This window comes from Pundamilia nyererei, unplaced genomic scaffold (genome assembly GCF_000239375.1).
Source record: "Pundamilia nyererei isolate P.nyererei 1_Seehausen unplaced genomic scaffold, PunNye1.0 scaffold00223, whole genome shotgun sequence".
NCBI lineage: Eukaryota > Metazoa > Chordata > Actinopteri > Cichliformes > Cichlidae > Pundamilia > Pundamilia nyererei.
The window spans coordinates 136,786-152,353 of record NW_005187624.1 but is presented as its reverse complement, the minus strand read 5'-3'; the positions used below and the strand labels follow the sequence as shown (position 1 = coordinate 152,353).

At 43.4% G+C, this 15,568-nt stretch overlaps 1 protein-coding gene across 1 annotated transcript in view; it reads left to right on the top strand.

The window, feature by feature from the left end:
- The window catches only part of ntn2 (netrin 2), a 41,296-nt gene that overhangs the window by 12,436 nt on the left and 13,292 nt on the right, over nucleotides 1-15,568 (top strand). The window contains exon 3 of the mRNA XM_005748521.1: nucleotides 11,223-11,411. Within this exon, the coding sequence (XP_005748578.1) occupies nucleotides 11,223-11,411 (189 nt within the window). The remainder of the gene's footprint in view (nucleotides 1-11,222; nucleotides 11,412-15,568) is intronic.

Genomic DNA, 15,568 nt, shown 5'->3' with positions numbered 1-15,568 from the left:
TTCAGGTCAATTTTGCTTGTCATAAAAATGTGTTAGCGTAGCAAAATAAAACCATATTAGAAACCACTGTCCCTGCTTTAACCTTTATGAAATAAAATTACAGCCAGAGAAGGAGGGGGGAGAAACAGGAGCAGAACATTGAAAAGCTCCGTATATTTTTCTAACATGTTGTAATTGCCCTGTGAGCTGGCCTGAGTTCATATTTAGCATTGAACAGAGCCAGATCTGTTTAAAGGGGGCAGAGAGTGACAGAGCCAGAGAAGCGAGGCCGTTCTAGCCTTAGACTGGACTTAGAACTGACACGGGAGATTTCAACCTTACTTTTGGCTTTTCCTCCTCGACGCCCTCGCTTTCTCGGCTCACAGATGCAGGCACACATTTCTGTAACAATATCCTGTCAATCCCTGAGTGATTTCGCCCTCGTACTTTTGCGCACGCCCTCTTTCAAATGTCCCGTAGCCGTTTGTGAAGTGTTACGCCCGCTTTCCGTAGATCTCATCTCTGTGGGATTGATATGTCACTTTTACCCAGAAGTTCTGGCCTAAATAGCCCGGCTCCACGGGCCAACTACGATGACCTAATCCCGGTGTTGATACAGGGCAGTTAAAGGTCTTTGCTAGTCGCACGCTATACCTGATCACACATCCTGATTTGCCAACAAACCAGTCCCAGTTGTCCCTAATTTCACGTTCCACAAGCTTTTTTTTCTTCTTTTTTTACAGCCTATTCCACTGGAACCACTTCCAAAATATTCTTAAAGTAGCAGGAGGGCCTTTTAAAGAGGCTTCTCAGTGTATAAATAAAGCCCCTTAAGAAAAAAATATGCTGCCGTGCCTTGTCGATTTCTCTGCTTGCTTTTCTTTTTGAGACGTTACACAAACTGATTGGGGGGGTAAGAGTGGTAAGTTACATAGTGGAGGAGTCCCTTAGGTGTCATAAGAGGTCCTGGGGTTGTTTGGGTTTGGAGGGAGAGTCTGAAAGGTCACGATCCTCCGTGCAGGGGTGACGGAGTTAAGCTGATTGGGAGGTGGTTTGTGGGTAATGAGGAATTCAGAGTGGGCAGATTTGGAGCCACATCAAAAGCTGTTTTGCACCCTGCCACTGAAGCCGAGTCGGCTCTTGAGAAATTATGTGCCTCTTGGCTGATTTTTTTTTTTTTTTTTTTTTACCCTTTCAAGTTCCTTTTAAATGTTGTGCAAGGTTTTGGTCTTATCGGTCTTGACTTAAATCTTAACATGCACAACGTGAACATCGCCTCCAACAGAACTTGGGTTTTGCTAAATGTTCGACATGCCCCGCACCAGGATTTCTGTCTGTGCTCTTGGCAAACTCGCATAGCGTCTCCAGACACAAGCCATGCGCACACACGCCCATCTGCCGCCTCCCTCTCTATGAATCCTGCCTCGAGACATTGGTTTACAAATCCCTGCTGTAGTAGTCGGAGAGGGCAGCCTCGTAAAGGATTGTGTCTGTTTGTATTGAGGGAGACATGATGGAAAAATCTGTGATTTATCTGCTCGGCGTCCGAGCCACAGGAGAGAATAAGGAAACAGATGGATAAGAGCTATTTGGTTAGTGGTTGTGATGGAGTGTGGGCTTTTCTGCTGGCGTGGCCGGTCTCGTAATGTAAATACTTTATGTTAACTTAAAAATATGAGACACTAGATCATGCCATAAATTGAATCTGCCAAAGTCGCACCGTAAGATGAAGAGCCCTCTTGTGGAGTCAACGACAATGTGACATCCTGAGTAGATGATAATTTATGGTCTCGTAGCTCTCTGTTCTTGGCTGTGTCCACAGCCGTCTCGGCCCTGTTTGGCTGCAACAACAAGCTGCTCTATTCTCCAGCCCTTCCTCTCCCTCATTTGTACTCAACCTGCAGGAAGTCCAGAGCACTGCTGGGACGCTGCGAGCTCGGGGCCAGACACCATCCATCCCCCAGTGGCCCACCGAGCCAGATCTGCTTCCAGTGTTGAGCCAGGCGCGCTGGTATGCATTAAACAGGGAAGTCATTTAAAGACTGATTGAACTGCTGTTTCGTCTGATTTGCCAGAAATGCAGGTGAGCTGCGGTTAGCAGCGAAAGCCGAGTGTTTCTGCTCTGCTGACGTCTTTGGGCATGGTGTTGAATGTTTTGAGTAGGAAATTTGACACACTGGGTCCACGGAGGGAATGAATGATATGGTATTCTTCTTTTTTTCTGCACAAGAGGGTTTAATTTTGAAATTAAACAACCAATCAGTCAAAGACCTTTTCACTGTAGACTCTCGTTATACCTCAGGCCATGTCATCACCTGAAGGAAATCCCACAAATTAGTTATTACCTCTGAAAAAAGTTATTAGCTGTTATATAATACGTAGATGCTATTAGATCATGTCTGCTTCACTAATGAAACAGTGGTCTTATTAAAATGTGACTTTTACAGCGGAAGAGGAAGGAGAAGCAGAACGGACAGATTTTTGCGAGTCTTGTCACAAACCCTCTCAAGCTTTTCAGGGGGCTTGTGGCTTTTTGTGGGCTCAGCTTATGTTTTTTGGAAACTATTAGCTGGAATTAGGGGGACATTGACAGATGGGTTTCTTAGGGAAAGCAGTGTGATCCAGCAGTGGTGTCAAAGCAAGAGGCCGGCCAGCAACACATGCTCAGAACCATTACTCTGATGAAGCTTTCAGAGCTGGAAACTCTGAAAGACCACAGAAGCGCAAATTCGCCGCTTTTTTTTCCTCTTTTTTTTTTATATCTCTTTTTCCACCTTTTCATTTCTCTCACTGACAAGGGGCAGATGGTTATTCAATCCTTATTAGAATTTCAAAATAGGCCTCCATCCTTTCACAGCACCCCTCCTCCGCCTTCACCTCCGCCAAGGCCAAGCAGAGGTCAGGCCCGCGTTCCAGTCATGGAGCAGATTCATCAAGACACTTTTTAGAAACTTACTTGTTAGAAATGACCTCATTCTTAAACATCCCACACATGAAAGCATGGCACAGTATGCGTGAAGATGCATCAGCGACTGATTTCACAGATGAGCAACGTTTGTGTGCTTTTATTTTGAAATGAAAAGCTAACATCACCAGAGCACTTGGTACCTTAAACTGGTACAACATGGTCAGCTGAACTTTTTTTTTTTTAAATTATTATTATTTTAATCTGACTGTAGAGGCCATTATGAAATGAATCTTAGTAAGATGCTAAATATAGATGGCTAAGGATGTATGTTTGTTCCATTTTCCTAATTTCACTAAGTGACCTCCGCTGCCTTTGCCATGGAGGCAAAGGGGGAAACGATGCTTCAGTTACTTTTGTTTGTATGTGTGCTTGTTGAGGGGGTGTGGGGGTTGGTGAGCAAAAGAAAGTGATTTTTTTTTTTTTTTTTTTTAAAGAAATCTCCTGTGCTTTCAAATAATTACACAGCCGCAGAATGTTGTTTTTAAAATCATGCCTCTGGGGTAGTTAGCGTGAGACACGAGAGTTATGGTATGGCGAGGCCAACAAACATAACATTAGGCCTCTGAATTCTGTTTTGGTGGGGTGCGCGCGCTTTAAGAATTTGAAGCAGGCCCTTTAGGACAGCAGGATTTGGTCACTTTGACTGTAAGCTTTGCTCTTTGCTTTTATTCCCTCTGTCAGTATTGCAGCTTTGGTTCGTGGCCAACCCGCAAGGGACTGATGCAGTTCTCATTCGGTAAAGCCACCCATAAAGGCTTCCTGGCAAGAATGAAGCGCGGTTAAACAAACGTTCAGGAGAGCAAAGTGTCAAATAACAGTGCTTAATGTCAGCCGGGTTAAAATGCTGGATGCTCCGCGGCTGCCCGAGGCCAAGGGAGTGCGCGTTAGTGTGCGTACGAATCTCCTCGCGTCTGTGCATGTGTGAGAGCCACATGTAATCTGGAAGTGTGATGTAGCATTTCATCCCGGTGCCAAAGCAAACTGGTGGAGCTGCAGTGTGTGTGCCCACCCTGCTTTCCCAGGCCCACATCAACTCTCACCCACAGATGGTAGCAATCACCTCCTGAGGTGCCCTTCACCTCCAGCGTTGTCTTTGCTCTCTGTCCTCGTTGTAGCACACACTTCAGTGTTCCCTCTTCTGCCTGGACAAACTCACGCCTGCTGTTTTGTATTTCATCTATTTCGCCTCACTGATATCAGCCTCCTCCTTCTATCGCTGAATTCGTCATTTCGTAATGTTTTTCCTCTTCATATGTTGTTGCAAGTGTTTGTGTTCTCTTGCCTGGAAAAAGAAGAAGAAAGAAGTAGTATTTTGGCTGCCAGCCGGTATTGCTGGTGGCAACAAGTTTCAGAGGGTATTAAAAGAAAGTATGTTTTAGTATGAGCTCCCTTTTAACAGGTTTTCATTCATGTCTATACCTGACTCAGACGGTGGGGAAATAGACTGATCTAAGCAATCAGTCGCTGGCATCGTTTGCATTTTGTGTACTGCATTTGAAGTGAAGTCAAAAGAAGACTGCATCCATCTCCACTGAGGAAGTTCAGCCCATGAATACATCTTACAGACCGGATCTGTAAGTCAGGCTACCTCTGCTTCTCACTGCTGATTTAAACATCACCTTTACGACTCCAAAGCCGCTTCAAATGTTCAGCTATTATTGGGGTTTGAGCCACGGTTCTCCACCATTTCTGCTGTCATCTCTGGCCAAGGTGGTGAATTTTCACAGTATGTTCCATCTGTCACTTTCTATTTCTATTTCTAACCCAAACAGGGCATCTCGTGCAATGCCCAGAGGCTACATCATGCATGTGTGTGCCAAGAGTCAAGGCAAAAAGTAAAAACTGCTGCACTTTACCTTGGTTCTTACTGATTCTCCATGATGATTTGATTGCACAACATCCTCTGCTGCTTCTCCTGATTGCATCTTATTGACTGTGACAAGGAAAAAAAGAGCAAGTAACAGACGGAAAGCAAAGGCAGTGGCAGGACAGAGATAACGATGTAGGGATGTGAAGTGGACCAGTGAGGGGAAACAGAGCTAAGGACTCAAATCTCACTGACACCAGGCCCCCAACCTGGCAACCCTCCAGACTAATCTTGTTAAAATCTCTCCCTGCCTGATGCCATCCAGAGAGAGAAAGTGGAGATGCAGGAAAAAGGTGGACGAGAGCGAGGGCCAAGGCAGGAAACGAGCAAAGGAGAGACGAGCGACCAGCATTTGAGATGGGGTCTTATGAAAGTAAAAAGAGAGGAGGGGTGGCAGAGGTATTAAGGGGACTCTTAAGTTCAAAAGGGCTCCTGAGAGCTTGCTCTTAAGCCAGCGGTGTGAGGCTAACCACAGAACCCATCAGAGGGAGGGGAAGTCTGAGACGTGGTATCATATCTGAAATTGAAAGATGTCTGTGTGTGTGGGGGGGGTGGGGGGGACAAATGGAGTTAATGTGGCTTTGTTACAGAGGCAGAAGCTCTTGCATACTGTACCGAGTGTGTAATGCACCCAGCCGGATTTCCTGTTAGTCCTCAGCTCTGACTCTTTAAGTCATTGTCTCAGCTTGATGTCCACAGCTCAGTAGAGTCTACAGATCCAGCAGAGCTTACATCTGCTTATGACTTTTTTTTTTTTTTACCCTCAGTCCATATTATTTTGTGGGCAGTTATTACCTCTTGAGGCACTTATCACTGGTGTGTGTGTGGGTGTGTGTGTGTGTCCACACTGTACACTGGCTTGGCTATAATAAGGAGCTAATTAACCGGGTGTTCCCCTTGGTGCCCTGAGCAGGTGGCTGGAGCAGCCAGGTGGAACTCGGCCCAAACACACACACACGCATTGGCATACACACATACACACACATGATGGCAGCATCCCATATAGCAGAGCCTGTTTGGCCAGGCGAAGAGAGCACCCAAGGGGGGCTGCTGCAAGCAAGTCTGGACTGTGGCATGGGCCAAGAGGGGAAAGGTGGTTGGTGTGAGCGCACTCCAATTTTCAAGGACCAATTTTAGCCATGGGATTTGTGTTTCGCAAAGGCATCCAAAATCAATTGGCTGTGCTCACTGTATACGTACGGCTTGGCTTTTGTTCAGCCTGAAGGAAAATCGAGGTTAGATTTATCCCGGAGATATGGAGTGGATGCAAGAGGTGTGGTGCACTCACAAACACGCTCGCATTTTCTTTAATGGCCAATTTGTCATTCGTACTTGACGAGTCAACACGCGAACCTCTTCGGAGCACATTTCCTCGTAGAGGCATCTCAACACAATAACCGAAATTAGGTGGTGTGGTGTGTGTTTAATTTTTTTTTCCTCTCGATCTCGAAATATTTCCTCTTGTTTTGAAAAACACAGATCACCTAAGATGACGAACTGTGTAGGGGGGAGGTACCGGGTCGAAACAAGAACCGCAGATGAAAGTTTTGCACTTGGCACCGTTCGGTTTGATGACAGTGTGGTGAAACAATTCATTGCTCTAAAATTTTCCAAAGGGTTCTCCTCCTCCCTCCCTCCCTTTATTTTGGTCTCCGCATCCCTCCGTTTGCCAAGCCTGTAGCCTGTGTTTGTTATTTGATTTCCACGACAACACGAGAAACCAGCTTTACGCATCCTCGAATTGGACACTGACCCACGGAGGAAAATCGTTCACTTTGGGGGGCGATCACAGACTCTTTGCTGACTTTGCCGCCACCCACAGAAGTCCTCCCCCAATACTGAAATGCCTCCCCCCCCCCCTCCTTTAGATAAAAATGAGGCTTTATGCACGGCACTACTACGGAAGCTTTGATGTGTTAATGAATTGAAAAATGGTCTTCAACAGAGTTCAGTTATCCCCGCTGAGCCTTGAGAGGGTGTGCAGTGGTGATGATGGTAGGGGGTGGCATTTTGGTGGGAGGTGGAGTGTGTGTGTGTGCGTGCGTGCGTGCGTGCATAGGCACTTCAAAACAAACCCATAAACATTCCAGGATCTTTGGGGCAGCTGTAGCTCTGAGTTAACAGCACGCAGGGTGTGAAGTGTAGGAAAGAACCACATGCAGGTAGCATAGAAACACCTACTTGCTTTTAATTTTTTTTTTTTTTTTTTTTTTTTTTTAGTGCTGATTTTCTAGGATTTGTTCATTTTTCTCCTGCACTTTTTTTTTTCTGCATCCATCCCCATTTGCGTCGTTCTTTTACTGTCAGATACTAAACTTTTTCCAATTCTTTCTTCCTGTGACAAAATGTCTGGATGTCGTTAAATCCTTTGCAGCTACACATGCTAAATCATTTAAAGGTTAAATTCTGGAGCTTTCTTTTACATTCTCCACACTTAAGCGTGTCCAAGCTCAGTCCGGTCTTTGTTGGCCGATCTTATTGCACAGCTGTAAATCTAGAGGATGCCAAGAGGTCCGCTGGTACTTCAGCTGGGCAGAAAACGCGATCCATCGCTTTCATGTTCTGCTACAAGGTGTTAATGGTCACAAGTGCTCACAGCTGTGTGTGTGTCTGAGATGCTTGATCACAATCACAGACCCCTACCTCCATGCCCCCACCCGCTTTCCACCCCTGCAGCCCCAGCCACTCAGTGTGACGTGTGTGTTCTTTGTCACATTTCCCTTAGAAGAAGTTGGACAGGCTGTTTAGATCTTCACATGCACACACACACACATGCAGGGAGTCTCTCACCAGTCGATGTATATTGTTTTTCCCACTCAAACCTGGGACCAACCATCTCGCCATCTAAGGGTTAAAAGGCTTTGAACTCATTTTTCAAACTTTGTTCAGGATTAAATTGCCCCGCTCCCCTAACACTGCCTTCATATTCCATTTTGGATAATTCTCCAGGGTTGAGAATTAATTCTGATCTTGGACTCTCCAGAGTATGAAAGCACAGCAAATAAATCCAGCAGGGTCTCTACACAAACAGCGCTGCCTTGATATGAATTTATACATAAAACAGTATTTTCATTAGCTCGAGGATTCCATACAAATTGGGCAACATAATAACCAGATGGAATTGGGAAACAGTCTGGGAATGTGCTCCCCTTTTTCTTCCAGGGCCCGCAAGAGGGTGGGTCGGGGGGAGACTTGGCCTCTTTCCCAACCAGGTGCCAGGCTTTCCTTTGAGTGTGGACAGCGATATGTATTGCTCACCATATGCGGGGTACTTATTGCTTAACATTTGCGCTTGAGGGATTCTCCTCCAGTGAAGTTGTCCTTTAAGTGATTGCAAAAAGCTCAGATCATTGAACTTAATAGAACTGGAGAACTGACCTTGGCTGGAGCAGAGAAATGAAAATCATCTGTAAATTATTGGGAAATATGTCTTAAAGGTCACACATTATACCATTATCATTATAAGTTCATCTAAGTCTCATATCTCTCAAGAATGTGCATGTCAAGTGTCAGCTTAAAATACAAAACGGATTTCTCATCCTGCAGTGGTTGTACAAACACAGTCTTTGCTGTGTTTTATAAAGTTTCCCTTAAATAAAATAGGGGCCTTGGCAGTGGCAGCTTATCTGGAACAGCGCTGTGCCTTCTCCTGCCATTGCAATAGATATCTCAGAACAGGAAAAGTAAAGCAAAAGAACTTTGGTTTCCCGCCATAAGCCCAGATCCTGTAAGTATAGACTTACCCACTGTCTTGTAACAAAACTCCAGAATTCAGCCACACGTCTGAACCAGAACTGGACCCAGAGCAAGGAAAGAGTCTTACAGAATGCAATGCTGCACTAAATTTTCACATAATAGAGTTACCATTTCTGAAATCACTTGCATTATGGCTATTTATTTTCCACTTATGTACAATCGGGCTAACTGAGTTTAGCCCGCACTACAGGACATGAAGAGACATGAAAATACCCACTTGTCGCAGTCTCAGTATTAAAGGCATTTTTTTCTGGCCTTTTGTATTCTAACACAACGCTGGTGAGTAGGCGTATATACTCAGGTCGTGCAAATAGTAGCCAGATTAGCTGTGCAACATGCTAACAGTGTTTTCCGATCAGGCAAGAGTGGGTAAAGTGTACTGCATCCATTCAACACTAAACATTAGTTTGATTGTAGTATTTTTTCAGATGTATAGCTAAGAGCTTTACAGAGCTACAGGCTCAAACCAAAAAATAAAGAAGTAAAGGGTCATGGAGTGGAGTGGGGGGGGGGGGCTTTGTTGAAGATGAGGACTGTGTAGTTGTGACATGACGTTATGGAAGGCCCTTATAAGTCGTTTTTAAGGTAGTTTCTGAACACAGTTTGCGTAAATCTCTATTTTTCTAAATCACTTATAGTCCACCTTTACATATTTGTAATGAAATGGGTACTGAGATCTCATTTTCTACGAACTTAGAACTTTTAAACTTATTTTGTTACGTGTTCTACAACTGGTTTCTTATTTTGTCAGTAGTAAACTTAATTACTGAAAAGATTTATATAATTGAAAATAAAAAAAATTGATATTTCCCAAATCTTTGGAACAGCATTGTTGTTTTAAAGGAGTGACAGAGTCATTTAAAAGATGATTAATTATTAATTGGTCTTTATATAAACACTAAACTTATAAAAGCGGGGGTTTAATACATAGAACATAAAAGTGACGTTGGACAAAATTTTATTCAGTAGTAGTGATGATGATGATGATGATGATGATTATAAACTACCTGTTTTCATTGCCCATTATGGCACTTAATTACTTAATTTTCTTATTTATTTTACTGTTTTGTGTCTGTGTACAATGTATTTGTACATACTGTCTGGGAAAAGCTCTTACAAACTTTTATTTACTTACTCAACACAAAGGTGTAAAGGTACCATGTTGTGGTTACAGGTGTTGCAGGTGTGTTATGTACCATTTTTATGCTCTTTAATTCATACACAGCCGTAGTACCTTAGTAGCTCGGCTTTTTGCCTAGCAACTTCAGAGTGGTGACGTGTCCTCATGAAGTGACTGCACCTGGGCAAGAAATAGCTCTACAAACAAACAAGATATAATGTGTTAATTAGTGAGGGCTGGCAGATTTAGTTGCCGCCGGTCAGAGCCAGGCTAGGTGTTTGGCCCTCGTAAGAGGCTGTTCTCGCTAGCTTCATGTTTATCCATCTGGCATGAGGATGGTGTCAAACTTGTAGCCCTGCAAATATGATCATGTATACACGGAGTGAGTGGGTAAGACAGAAAATATACATTTCACATGTTTCTGTAACTGACGCTTCTGCGCCTTACCCTCACCCAGTGTGTTTTAACTTAGTCTCTGTTGCTACATCCTTTTTGTTTTATTCTAAACATTTATTGTGTAGTGAAATCTATTTCCTTGAAGCCTCTCCAGTTTGACTAAAGTTAATGAATATCACTTTCTGTTGTGATCCTCTAATACTTCTGCTTTGCCACAACTGTTGACATTTTCACTCAAACAGCTCTGCTGTTGTTTACCGCTTTTCAAATGTATCTGCAGATAACTTTGAGCTAAAGCTAAGCTCAGCGACAGTTGACTTTGAAGCCACGGCCAAGTCTTCAGGTCCCAGGTCTGACTTTGATTTAACCAGCAGAAGTTCTGGATCAAAGTCTTACACAAGCAAGAAGTGTGGGTTTCTCATTAGGCTTCTCAAATGCAAAACCCCCACGTTTAGATAATGAAAAGAGTTTATCAATAATGTCAGAGTTGGTGAACGCAGTTTTATGCTGAGGAATCAACGGAAAAGACTTGTGAGCAAAAGAGACATTAAGGAACCAGCTGGATTTCAAGGGTAACTGGGAGAGCTATAACCACCCCTCACATGTCCCATATATCCTGCTCGCCTCATTTAGAAGACAGCTAGCTCGAGCCCATTCCTATATCTGATTTGGTCTCGCTTTTAATAGATCTAAGAAGTCTTTACTCATCAGTGATTCATGAAATTAATGTCTCTCTTTCCAGTGATTAATAACTAATGGGCTGAGAGAAGCCGAATTCATTAATTATGAAATGGGGAAAATGAGCTCTGCAAATATCACTTTTGATTGATGAGTTCTGGAATAGCAGCCAAGCCCACAGATGCAGCATAGATTATAAACCACTTATTATTATTATTATTATTATTATTATTATTATTACACTGCCTTACTTGAAAATCTTTCCCAGCTCTCTTTTGATATACATACCCCACCAGTAAGGATATATTTTACTGCTGAGCATGCTCCATGTGAACATTTCAGCCTGCTAAATTTATGTTTGAACCCTAAGATAAATACTGAGAAGTTATTGTAAACTTTTGCATCTATCCTCCTCACCCTTGCCGATACCATAACGGCTTTGCTCTTTCCCTCCGCAGCGTGCAACTGCAACCTTCACGCCCGCCGGTGTCGATTCAACATGGAGTTGTACAAGTTGTCAGGGAGGAAAAGTGGCGGGGTGTGCATGAATTGCCGCCATAATACCGCAGGACGCCACTGCCACTACTGCAAGGAGGGCTTCTACAGGGACATGGCCAGACCAATCACCCACAGGCGAGCCTGCAAAGGTGAGAATCTAACAAGAAGTAACAGTAGTGTTTATGAAGAACTTTATTACTAATTTTCCAGCGTGGCTTTCAAGATAGTCTGTGCTATTTGCTGCATGAGCTCATTCCTCCTCTATACTTCTATTAGGCTTCAGTCAAGCATACTGCAGAACTGTAGCACTCATTCATTTATCCTTGATTATGATCAGAGCTCGCTCTTCATCTGCTGTCAGAAATATAACACACAAGTGGTTTCCTGGGAAAGAATTACCAACCACAAGTCACGAGCACGGATCGCTTCGCGTTATGTCAGTCATTAATAGAGTAGAAAATATTTGTTTATAGATATATGTGATTATATGAAAATGTCCCAGATTATTACTTTAAATGTAGTTTAGCTTTTTCTTTGGCGCTACTCGGTGCTAAATGTTTACAAAATGTTCAAACAAACACTGATTGAGCCAGTCTATGTGTTTGAGAAAGGGGAGAAGTGGTAATATTTTATGAGTGGAAACATATGTTGTCATGGCAACTCTTACTATATATGTATATATTAAAAAAAAAAAATCAGCATGTCTGATTTGCCATACCATAGCAGAGAGAAATGATTTGATACTATGCCTGGAGTCTTTCTGGCCACCCCACCGAATGTTTCCCCCCTTGCCCACACACCACATAATATTTTCATGTAACCAATGCATGTCTCATGGAAAATTGATTTCATTATTTCACATTTGCAGTGATATTTTTCAGCCCCATATTATGCTGGAAATATTGCAAAAATAACACTTGTTTCCTGTATTTGATGCTCGAGAAAATACTCAAATAAATAAGAGTGTTTTGTAGCCGTATGATCCAGATGAAGGTTTAAAAAAAAAAAAAATCACTTCCAGAACATAAAAAACGGCACTAGTGAAAGCTGCCAACACTCATAGCCATGAAGATCTCCTGGCTGTAATTTCACGGTGGGAATCTCTCACTGGCTTCTCGTCAGTTTTCCTTCTGCAGCCTGTAATATAACACCGAGAGGTTAGAAATGGCATGATATCAGGCCGCAGTTGCCCATGGTAGTTTCAATGAGATGTTGAGCCATTCATCGTGTAATGGCCAAAAAAATTACAAAAAAACCCCTCCACAGCGACTTGGTCACATACCTTAAAACTTAAGTCATTTGACCTGTTAATGCACTGAAACAATAACAGAAAGGGATCTGCTGCACCCCTGACAACAGATCCGCTCTGAGATGTGCATCCCCATGTGCAAATGGTTCTCTCATCTTTCATTTCCTGCAGTACGTGGAAGCATAATGTTTTCACACACATGCAGGCCACTTGACACTACAGTTTGTCTGCAATCCAAGTCAAGTGATCAGGTTATAAACAGTTTAACACCCTCCTTTCCAAAAGCTCCAGATGTGACAGAATCCAAGCTTACATTTATAAAGCTGAGGGGGCCAGCTCCATGATTGATCCACAGCATTCTAGGAGATGTCATTTGCTTTTGCTCTCTTTTTCTTCATCTCTGTCTTGCCAGATGGTTTACAACCAGGACCTCTGATTGCACCCTGACTTATGACTTCCCTCACTCTGCCTTTCTACAAACCCATTAAACCTTTGTCTTCCTTTTATTCTCATACCAGCATCTATGATTTTCTTTCCAGCCCTTTGCTTTCCATGTCCTTTCTGCCTGTGACCCGGTCGCGACAGAGGTCAGGGGTGTGGTATTGTTGAAGGGGGTGCGTGTCATGTCGTCATGTCTGAAATGGAGTTACTGCAATAAAATACAGGTGTGTTCAGAGGAGGAGGCGGGAATAGAGGGAGGCTGGTGGGCGGTACAGAATCTAGAAGGGGTTGTGTCTGTTACTGATCAAACTTGTCCAGGTCTAGTTGTCTGTTCACAGTGTGAGGCGTATTTGAAGGAATCTAAACACAAAACCAGGATTCCGGAAGTAACGTGGATATTTTAAGTCCGCAAATCTGAAAGCTACTTTCCATGACAGCAGACAAAGGCAGTCTTCCATGTGTCCTCACCCCCAACTGCTCTCAGTGGATGGCTGCCCAGCCGTGAGCCTGGTTGTTCTTGAAGTTTCTTCTAGTTAAAAGGGAGTTTTTCCTTCCCACGGTCGCCAAGCGCTTGCTCATAGGGGATCATCTGATTGGTTGGGGTTTAAGTATTAAATGCCTTGGTGTGACTGTTTTTGTGATTTGGCGCTACATAAATAAAACTGAAGTGAACAAAGTGCAGTCACCACAAGTTGAGTAACACAGTCACTTAAAATCACTTGAATCGCTTAAAACAAGCAGACGCCTGAGAAAGGGACTGCAAATCCCAATGCAGCGCCTGTCACATCTGCAGTCACATGGGCTTGAAAAGCCATCAACATCTGAGGACATTTTTACAGCTTTCTAACTGGCTCTAGCCTCTGCACATAAAACCTCAGAAAAACAGTTTGAGGAAGGAAGGCTGGGGGTTAGACTGACACGACCAAACCCCCGTCTCCATCCTGCCTGCCCCTGACAGCTCGTTCAGATCTGGCCGTTGCTGGTTATTTACTGAACAATGTGAACACTGACAGTAACCTCTGAACTCCAAACAGTCCGAGTCTCAATTAGAAGGGAAGCGAGGGGGTCGCTGTGCATCATTCACAGTTTGTTTATACTGACCAGCCCTGTCAATGTTAAGTGATCAGTGCAGAGACAATAGCTTGTAAAACTCCTTGCCTTTGTCACATGTCTCTGCAGGAACAACTTGGGATTATGACATGGGTCATCTCACATGTGCTTTTCCTTTGGTCTGAAAGCGTTTTTCATTACTTGAAAAACGGTAAAAGTTGACGGACCAGTGCACTACATCATTTGAGTTTTATTGAGAATGCAAACTTCAGGAAAATCCCAAATAGTTCCTAGCAAGAAGCAGAAGAAACTCTGGCTCTAAATGAAGGTGGAGGTTGCTGGCACAGCATAAAAAGGCGTCTGGTGACCCCCGGCACCTGAATTAGTCCTGCATCACACCCTGCCACATGCTTAACGTTCTTGTCCTTAGTTCAGTCGCACTTTACCAAGTGCCTTCAAAGCTCAAGTTTCCCATTGGAGTCTGCGTGACTCAAATAATGGGGATTTTGCACTCATGATGAAGCATCAGATTTACATCTCGGCTTCAAAAATCTGCGGGCGCAAATAAACACATTAACAGTTTCGTCAGGTGGTGGGAAGAAACCGTGGCATGTTAGCAGCTGCCTTTCCCTGGCAAGCTCTGTAGAAGTCTGCTGGATTACAGGGTTTTTCCCTTGTATGAAATATTGGTCCTTCTTGCCTTTTCTTGATAAGCCTGGACAATTACAACTATTGTGTTACAGCTGAGGCCCTTGCAAGTTTGCTTTTGCCATTTTGTTTTTTTTTTTGTTAGTCTGAGAGTATTTTTCCAAAGTGTCAGACTGAAAACAAAGGGGGAAAAGGCAGAGTTTTCCTACTGGGTTTCATGGCTTATTGTGTTTTTGCTCTCACACTTCCTGTGTTCTTGTAAGCTTTTGTCAAATGGCTTCAACCAACACTCTAGGCCTCATATGATTAACTGCTCTTCATACATCCAAAAAAACTAATGAGTTAAAGTGGCTTAAATAAATCACCTAGAAAAGCAAACCTCAAAAGTCTTGCCAAAGTGAGGTGACCGGAGCATTGCCTGTTGGTGTTGGCATTTGGTGGGCATCCACGGAACTTTTGGGAAGTGATGAAACAGCAGAGCGTGTGTTACCAGGCAGGCAGGCACTAGGCTGCATGCAGCATTTAGGAAAGAGGAAACGAGCATTTGGTCTGCATCTCCTGCTGAAACTGATGCACTACATGCATCGTTCACCCGATCTAATAGCTTTCTGTGCTTTTAGTTGTCCTGTAATGTCCTCCACACAAATATCTTATTTCTCATCAGTTTTCTGGATATGCATGCAGTTTTTCACAATGCAGTAGTTTGAGAAACCTAAGTATAAAGGCTAAAGACATGTGGGCCCCCAAACATTCAGTATTAATGCAGTCAATCAATCATTAATCAATAATATTTACTGAATGTCGGAGGAGTTTTGTCTTATCATTTTGCATTTTGCAGCAGGTTTGATGAACTGGTATCTCTTATCTCTTTTATCTGCCCCACCACCCTCCATCCCTCTTTGACATCTTCCCCCAACC